Here is an 8,815-nt window from a genome sequence, read left to right as displayed (position 1 = left end):
CAGGAGAGCTGTTTCCAGGCTCTGGAAGGAGAAAGCTGGTTCCAACAGCGACTCTGGGGAATGCGCTCTCCGCCCCCACCTACCGTGCTTACTTAAGCTAATGGAAGATCCTGCCTTTCAGTAGCGGCTGCACTGGGATACCAGACAAACAGCTCCCCTCGACCCCTGGCAGACAGGGCCCCTCTTCAGGACATCATTAAAAGCACATGCACTTATTTCACAGCCATTGGCAGCCTCCGGTGGCAAGACTCAGGACTCCTACTCTGAAGCCAAGGAGAAGCCAGAGTGGTGGAAAACATCCTCGCTTTGAAAATCCAAAGCTAAATTAAAAGAGCTACATGAGATAAGGAGCCTGAAGAATATTAGTTGGCTGCGGGGATGAGGAGAGGCACAAAAAGCACAGCAGGTAAGAGGCTAGGGGTTGTTGCCAAAGTGTCCCAGGTGGCTCATGGAAAAGGATCTCGGAATTGGAGGCCTGTCCCTTTGAGACTTCCACGCGTGCTCAAGCTTGTCTTCTTCTATCAGTTTCGAGACGACGACATTGTCAGAGCCTTCCCTATCGGTGCCACTAATCCTGTTATCATCTTGGTTATAAATATTAATTCCCCTGGCCTTTCGGAGATGGTGCCGCGTCAGATTCAGAGCTGTTAGGAGTCTCGCCCCTCGCTGCAAGAAACCGATGCGAGGCAAGTCCAAGCTGATGCGATGGCGGCCCAGGAGAGGTGCGTGGACGCCAGCGTGCTGGACTTCGTCGCAGACCTGTCCCTGGCCTCCCCTGGGCACCCTCTCCTCTGCGACTTCGCACCCGGGGTTCCCTTTGGGGACCCGGACCTTGTGCTCCGAGAGGGAAGACGCAGGAGGCTGGCACGCTTTGAGGAGGAGGATCCAGAAGAGGAGGGCGAAGTAGACGAGGGGGAGGAGGAGGAGGAGGAAGAGGAGCCTGGGAGAGGCGCCTCCCCGCTGGGCCGTCCCAAGAGGAAAAGGGTGATCACCTATGCCCAGCGCCAGGCAGCCAACATCCGCGAAAGGAAGCGGATGTTCAACCTCAATGAGGCCTTCGACCAGCTGCGAAGGAAGGTGCCCACTTTTGCTTACGAGAAGAGACTGTCCCGAATCGAGACCCTACGCCTGGCCATCGTCTACATTTCCTTCATGACCGAGCTCTTGGAGGGCTGCGAAAAGAAGGATACCGGCTGAACCGGAGCGGGAGAGAGGGGTCTGCGCCCTCCTCCCGGACGCGCGCGGGCTTGGCGTGCTTCGGGACCCAGCAGGGTGTGGCCGACAGGCCAGGAGGGACTCTTCAAGGCAGAATGTCTGGCCTTCTGGAGTTTGGTTCAGGGTTGCGAAATCCCCACAGCCCTCAAGAAGTGGCAGCCGTAGAGTTGATAGACACGCGAACGCTCTCAATTGGAGTCTGGGGCAGGGGCGGGCGGGGCGCCTTACGAGTTCGAACGCGCGGGGCTATAGACGCGAGCGCCGGGACACAGCTTCGGCCGGCCTGTTGGCGAGGAGCTAATCCTCTCCCCAAACTGCAGATTTCCGGGGCTTCTGTAGAGTCCAAACTCTTCTGTTTTCTTTTAAAAAGGAAAGGAAAGGAAAGGAAAGGAAAGGAAAGGAAAGGAAGGAAGGAAGGAAGGAAGGAAGGAAAGAAAAAATTAAATAGATGTTCTTACTTTTTTTTTTTCTTTTAAAGCCTCAAGAGTCAGTGTTGCCCAATCCCCAATCCCGGGCAGGCACGCCGCTCCCGCCCGCGCGTTTTTGGGGGGCACCTACAACAGAATCATTGGCAAAGCGTTGGGGTGCGGGTCTTCAGAGAAGCCAAGGGGCTCCGGACCTCGGGTCTGATCCTCTTTGGCTTGTCTAGAGAGAGACAGAAGGAAGGAGATGAGGACGGAAGGAGAGTCCAGGGGACAGGCGACCTCTGAGAAGGGACATTATTCTCGCCTCTCTTCCCCTTAATTTCCAGAACCAGAAACCTTGTTCGGGTCGCTCCAGGAGACCAAAGCTTGACCCCGGAGGTGGACCGAAGGAGCTCGGTCTCCGAGGGCAGGAATGCTCCCGGGCTTGCCCGGATCCTCGGCTCTCCGAACTTTGGCCACCGAGCGGGGCTTACCCCCTGCGCTTCCGGGAAAATGACCTGGTCTTCCCAGGTGCAGCGCAGTTTGAGTGCGCACTTTACAATTTTTAGCTGTAGGTAGAAAAGACAGCTTTCTTACTAGCTGCATCTAGGAACAGGTAAAGCAAAAACTCCATTCTTCGACTTTGGAAAATGTATATGATGGAGAGGAGGTTTGAAGCAGGACCTAGGCGAGAGCCTACGTCCAGTTTGGACCCTCTGCCACTCCATGGTTTTGCTTTGTGGGCGACCTGAACTGGGGTTGTTCAGATAGGAGTAGGTAAGTGAGGAGGAACCTGAGTTAACAAGTACCGCCTAACCATAAATTCAGAAGTTCGAAAGGATAAATCCTAATACTTTATTTTGCCTCTTCACATCGCACACCTTTGCACACACACATACACAATACACACACACAATTCTCCCTCTTTACCTTTAGGAATATAATACATTTTTATTAATAAGTACGATATACTCACCCTAGAAAGTTTGGAAAACATAAGTTAAAAAAAGAAAATTTAAATCACTTCACAATGCCATAGTTAGCATTTTTATTTCCTTCTACTTTTTTCTTTCTGTACAGATATAAATTGAATACGCTTAACAAATTTGAGATACTTTTGGATACAGATCTTTTTCCATTCAGCAATATAGAATGAGCACCTTTCCCCTGGCTTTAAATACTATTCATACATAATTCTGATTACTGTATTTTGTCATAACGACGTATCATAATTTAATGCCAGTTCTTTACAAGTAGATAGGTAAGATACTTCCTTTAAAAAAAAAAATGATGCAAAGAGCATTCTTTTAAATGTCTTCTCTGCCTGTGGTAATTTCCTGGTATTAGGTAACTAGAAGTAAAATTTCTTCATCACATGAACATTTAAGTTTGTGGCTACAAATGGCCAGATTGTCTTCCCAGGTGGGTTTTGCCAGTTCACACTCCTGCTCACCAGCACTGCAGTGACTTGCTTGTCTCTCAAGTGTCTTCATTTAAAACTTGTCCTAGTTCTTCTATCTATAGGAACTGAAATAGTTCTGAAATGACCACCCTACCGAAAACGATTTCATATTTTGACTGTGTCTTTTCACCAGGACTTTTTCTACTTCTACCATACGATCTGTATACACAGGTAAAAGGGAAAAAAATGTAACTAGATAAGATAAAAAAAAAAAAAAAACAGCAAAATCAGGGAGTACATTTTTTATTCTCTAGTGCCTTTAATAAAATGAACTGAAATTTGGATAATGACTCCTATGTCAGTCTTATAAAGTAAAATTACTCATTTTTCTAGACAACATTTTGGCTAATGAGACTAACATTTCTTTCTGTATTTTTAAAGATAAATTTAAAATTACTAATTTTAATATGTTGGAAGGACATAACTAATTACTTCTCAACTTTTCATTAAACAGTATTCTGTTTCCCAACTTCTTTTGGACTGCTAGTGGCTCCATCAATACTTCATGTTTATCCAGTTATTTATTTAATTGGTTTAAAAATGTGTTGATATTTTATGTATAGTGTGAATGGGTTCAAAATTTAACGATCTTGCAGACTCTCCCTTCTTTCTCCCACATAAAGTCCTCCTGAGAATTAAACATCATGTAAAAAAAAAGAAAGAAAGAAAGAAAGAAAGAAAAATCTATGAGTGTTAAGTTTTTAAAAAATGATTCAACGCTAGGAATCATCAATATTTTTTTGAAAACCAGAAATTAAAAATAAAAACTCTGTAGACAAAAGACCTCAAAATCACTGGGTCCTAAAGAGTAAATACAAGCATCCACCATCCTTAATCCTCTCCCTCACACTCTGAACCATACTGTCCTATTTTTAGTAAGCACTTGATATCCTACAGTGAATACCTCTTCAGTGTAGTAAATAATATCTAGAGATTGTAAGCGGAAAAACAATTTCATCATTATCACTAGAAGATTTATGTCCACAATTCTTGAATCTGTTAAAGTGCAAATGTTTTGCTCTTTGTAATTTTTTATATGTTGAGAAGCTGCTTTAAAATGTAAAGTCCCTTAATACATTTTCTTAATCATTGTACTGATAGAATAATTTGAAGCCAAATAAGGATTATAAACACTGAGAAATGGGTTGACTTATTTCTCACATGAAATCATCCATAGAGATCAGACACGATCGTCTGCATCTAGAACATGAATCTACTATACCTCCATGTCTTGACACCCAACTTTTATAAGCAATGTGACAGTTGTAGTTCTTTTTCAATCTTTTCATCTAAGATCCATAAATTTAGTGTACTTTTAATTTTTTTTACTGTAGTTGACACACAATATTCCATGAATCTCAGACGTACAACATAATGATTCAACAACTCTATACATTATGTTACGCTCATCACAGTTGCAGTTACCATCTGTCAGTGTAATATTTTTAAGATTTATTTATTTACTTACTTACTTATTAGAGAAAGAAAGAGAGATAGGAAGAGAGCTTGAGCGAACGTGGTGGGCACAGGGAGAGGGTAAAAGGAACCCAATCAAGCTGCTCTGGGGTGAGCACCAAGCATAACATAAGGTAGGGCTTGATTTCAGGACCCTGAGATCACAACCTGAGCCTGAGCCAAAAAAACCAAGAGTCAGATGCTTAACCAATTTCACCACCCAGGTGTCCCCAATGTACTTTTTAGTACAACTGCTTTTAGTATATAACACATCCTATGTTAAACTATATTATTCTTTATCTTTTAAACTAACATGAATAAAATATAAGTAGATATTGTTTTTTTAATACCTTCCACCAGTTAAAAAATCCTAATGTCAATTACTTCTGGAAAATTCTAATAATGTTTTTGAAATTTAAAAGTTATTTGGACATTTGAAATCTAAATATCATTTCAGATGCTGCTTGGAGGCAATTTTATTTATATACAATTCACTGACTGAAATCTGCCTTTTGGTCTCAAAGTTCCCCATACTTATCTGGTTACTATTAGTATTCAGACACGTAAAACAAGAAAAGATCTAAATGAAATCACATTTGAGACATAATCAGACTTTCCAAGGAAAGTAAAAATAATCAAAGCCTTTGCCATCAATAGGCAGCTATTCAGGGCGATCATCTTTTACGGCTGCCCAATGTGAAAGCAGATTTTGGCAAAATTAGCACTGAAAACTGAATATTATGCTAGTACGTGTAATTCCTGCATGAACATACAATTAAAACCCTTGAATTGGTATATATTATTGCATTTATCAGCCTTTCCATCACAAAAACACGATGGTGGCAGGTTTATAGCAAAGCTATAAAAATTCTGATTTGAAATCTGATAAGCAGAGTTTAGCATAACTCTCTTCTTAATTACAAGTCTCAAAAATAATTTCAAAGGTAATGAGGACACTTAAGTACATTTTACATTTGAGCTTCCAAACTGGACCTGCAGTTTGAAAAGCCAAGAGACTGTATTTAATACAAAAGGTAAATTATTTTGTTTTTATCAAAAATAACTGGTAGATTAATACTGAATTTAAGTACTAAAACCACTTTTTATAGGGTGATATTATTTCATTAAATTATCTTTAATATAAAGTAGAAAAATGTTTAAGTTTTATTATAGATATCTATCTGGGGGCAAGTTCACTCAAAGGTTCCTGAACTTTGCCAACATTCTGGGTGAAGTTAGTCCTAGTTTCTGGTCAGTGACCTCTCTTCCTGTGAATCCAGCACTAAAAAGGTTTGCAAAACAAGAATCAGCAGTTCTGACCATTTTGTTTTGACTTTGGGGTTTCTTTGAATCCAAAGCTCAAAACCAAACCTGGCAGAGGAGGATAAGGAAAGGAAAGAGGCCATGCAAACTGACATGAATAAAATACCAGAGAGATGGAAAAAACTTCAAGTCTCTATAAACCAAAGCCTATAAATTTCCACAAATTTCTCTGTGACCCCAAATTTTTAGTTCTGTGCCTGAAACATGTTCCATAAAGAAATATAAGGAAATGCAAAGAATAGTATGAATGTATTTTTACAAACTCTTTATGGTTAATATTTGGCAGAATCGCACCCTTAATCTTGCAGAAAGCAAGAACTTTTAATGCAAAACCAAAATTTAATAACTATGATGGAAATTATCATAATAAAATGACATATGGCTACTTAGTGCTTTATGGTTTTCAAAGCACCACTCACAAACCTCCTCTCATTCGATCCTCCCAAATGGATTTCAAAAGGATCTAGAGTCTCTCTATTAAATTGAGTCATCAGTGTACCATCTTAAAAATACATTCACTCATTGAAATCAGCATGATACTGAGATACCTAAAGAGGGCCAGTGGTCACATATAAGCAACACATTACTTTGAAAGATATTATTTCCAAAGATCAAAAGCACCTTAACACACTTTGTGGATGATAAATTGTACAAAAGGCTAGTAGAGTCCCGCTCCCTCAAAGGCCAAATTTTACCACCTACTATTTAGGGCTCTGTGAAAGAGATTTCCACCTGCAGTCAACATACGTAGATGACCTCAAAGCAGCTGTTACAGACAGCTTTTTATAATTTCCAGTCTTCAAAAGGGAGGAAAATATCTATGAGAATTTGGAAATAGATCAAACAGTTGGTGTACAATAAAAGGCAACAGCATCAAATACATGTGTTTGAATGAACAAATGAATGGAATATGATTATACAACTATTTTACTGCAGATAATTTTGTGATTTCTCCAAAACTTAGTAAAATCACAAGCTGTATTTGTTACCAATCATATCTTGAACTGATGATATTTAGTCCTGTAGTTTAGTGAAATGTTGGTTATATTTAATCCCACATTTAGTGAAATGTTAGAGAAGCTAGAAATGGTCTCAAGGAGAAAAACCAAATAACTGAATTATTAGGTCTAGATATAGTAACAATATCTATAATAAGAAGTAGTAATATCTATAATCCTATTTATTATATTGCTTACTTATATGACAACTCATGTTCTAAACACTGAGTTAAGTTCTTTCCATGACTATTAGAGTTCAAATAATAATTTTAGGATATAAACACTATGATTATCCTAGCAGTGATGAGGACAGTATGGAATAGAGAAGTTAAACAACTTTCCCGGCTCAAGCAGCTAACAAAGAGTAAAACTAAGATTTATATTCAGCCAAGGATTTGAGACCAAATTCTTAGGGATTGAGGTTATTTGTGAATGAGTATATGGTTATTGTTTTTAAATAGAAATTATATGGTAAAAATACATAAGTATTATTTATCTTTACTGAGGAGCAGAAATGTGGACATGGGTTTATCATGTAGTAAAGGGATATAGTTTCTGCAATTAGATTCGTAAGGTGGACTACTGGTGTAAGTTTTTGAAGAGGCCTTGAAATAATCTTCTATGGATATTTTAAAGCCAAAACTTTCCTCTAGTGGTTTCAGGGCAATCCTGCCAGAAGAGAAGAGACAAAATTCTTTTGGTGAACATAATGATTATAAAAACAGGCTTTGGAATTTGACAGAAGCGGGTTTGAATTGCAAGTACATTACATCATGTTATGGAAGCTAGTACAACTTATTTAGCCTTGCTGACCTTCAGTTTATTCATTTTTAAAATAGGAATAATAGGAGCGCCTGGGTGGCTCAGTCAGTTATGCATCTGCCTTTGGCTCAGTTCATGATCCCAGGGTCCTGGGATGGAGGCCCACATTGGGCTCCCTACTCAGCGGGGAGCCTGGTTCTCCCTCTGCCTGCCACTCCCCCCTGCATGTGCTTTCTCTCTCTCAAATAAATAATTTTAAAAAATAATAATAAAATAGGGATAATAATATTATTCCCCAGTAGGGCCCTTATGAGGATTGACTAAAATATGTATGCATAGTAAATGGTGTATCAGCATTCAGTAAATGGTACCTACTATGAAAATATTCATTGTCTTCAGCATCATCACCATCACCATCATATCCCTTCCAATTCTACGGCAACAAAAACTCTATGCAAGGCATCACCTTTAGCACCAATGGTAATATATGAAAGTACAAATTATGTAAAAAGCAGAACTCTACAAAGTACTTTTAAGTAAATTTTTTTTAAAAACGAGATAACATTTTTTCCTCCAATATTTTTTATTCCTGAAATACTTGAATGTCAGCATTTAGCTCTGGTCCATGCATCTTTCTAAGGGGAACAATACACACCCAACAGGAAAAGAGAGATCAGAACCCCCTCCTTTAACCCATTACTGCAACAGCAGATATATTATAAAAGAAAGGATAGGTAAGTGACTTTAAATCTGAGACAAAATGATTTGAATTCATTCAGAGAAGTTCTAGTCTATCAGCGGCCTAAACATTACATTTAAGTATGTGTTTTCTTTTTTTTTTCCAGGTACTATTTCTTTTTAAGTATGTGTTTTCTAAATAAGTGTACATTTACTCAAATCCAGTAATTTCTGATGGAATAGTTCTGTATCTTAATTGCAACGTAGTTGCGGTAACCCTATGTATGTGATAGAATGACATAAAACTGTATCTTCTTACACCAATGTTAATTTCCTAGTTTTGACATTGTAGCATAGTTATGTAAGATGTAACCAATGGAGAAAACTGAGTGAAAGCTACACAGAACTTCTCTACACCACTTTTGTAATGTCCTGTGAATCTATAGTTACTTTTAAAATAAAAACTGAAAAAAAAATCAGTTAATAACTATGACATTCATTTCAACATATAAAGCACC

At 39.2% G+C, this 8,815-nt stretch overlaps 1 protein-coding gene across 1 annotated transcript; it reads left to right on the top strand.

The window, feature by feature from the left end:
- Positions 1-674: 674 nt before the first annotated feature.
- On the top strand, positions 675-1,197 carry FERD3L (Fer3 like bHLH transcription factor). Its single transcript, XM_059171310.1, has one exon. It carries the CDS (start codon positions 706-708, stop codon positions 1,195-1,197), a length of 492 nt encoding a protein of 163 aa, XP_059027293.1. The 5' UTR covers positions 675-705.
- Positions 1,198-8,815: the final 7,618 nt, after the last annotated feature.

Source organism: Mustela lutreola, chromosome 4, assembly GCF_030435805.1.
Source record: "Mustela lutreola isolate mMusLut2 chromosome 4, mMusLut2.pri, whole genome shotgun sequence".
Classification (NCBI taxonomy): domain Eukaryota; kingdom Metazoa; phylum Chordata; class Mammalia; order Carnivora; family Mustelidae; genus Mustela; species Mustela lutreola.
This window is presented reverse-complemented; position numbering and strand designations above follow the sequence as displayed.

Bases quoted from the DNA above. Each gene is read 5' to 3' on its own strand.
- FERD3L (XM_059171310.1), top strand. From the start codon at position 706: ATGGCGGCCCAGGAGAGGTGCGTGGACGCCAGCGTGCTGGACTTCGTC.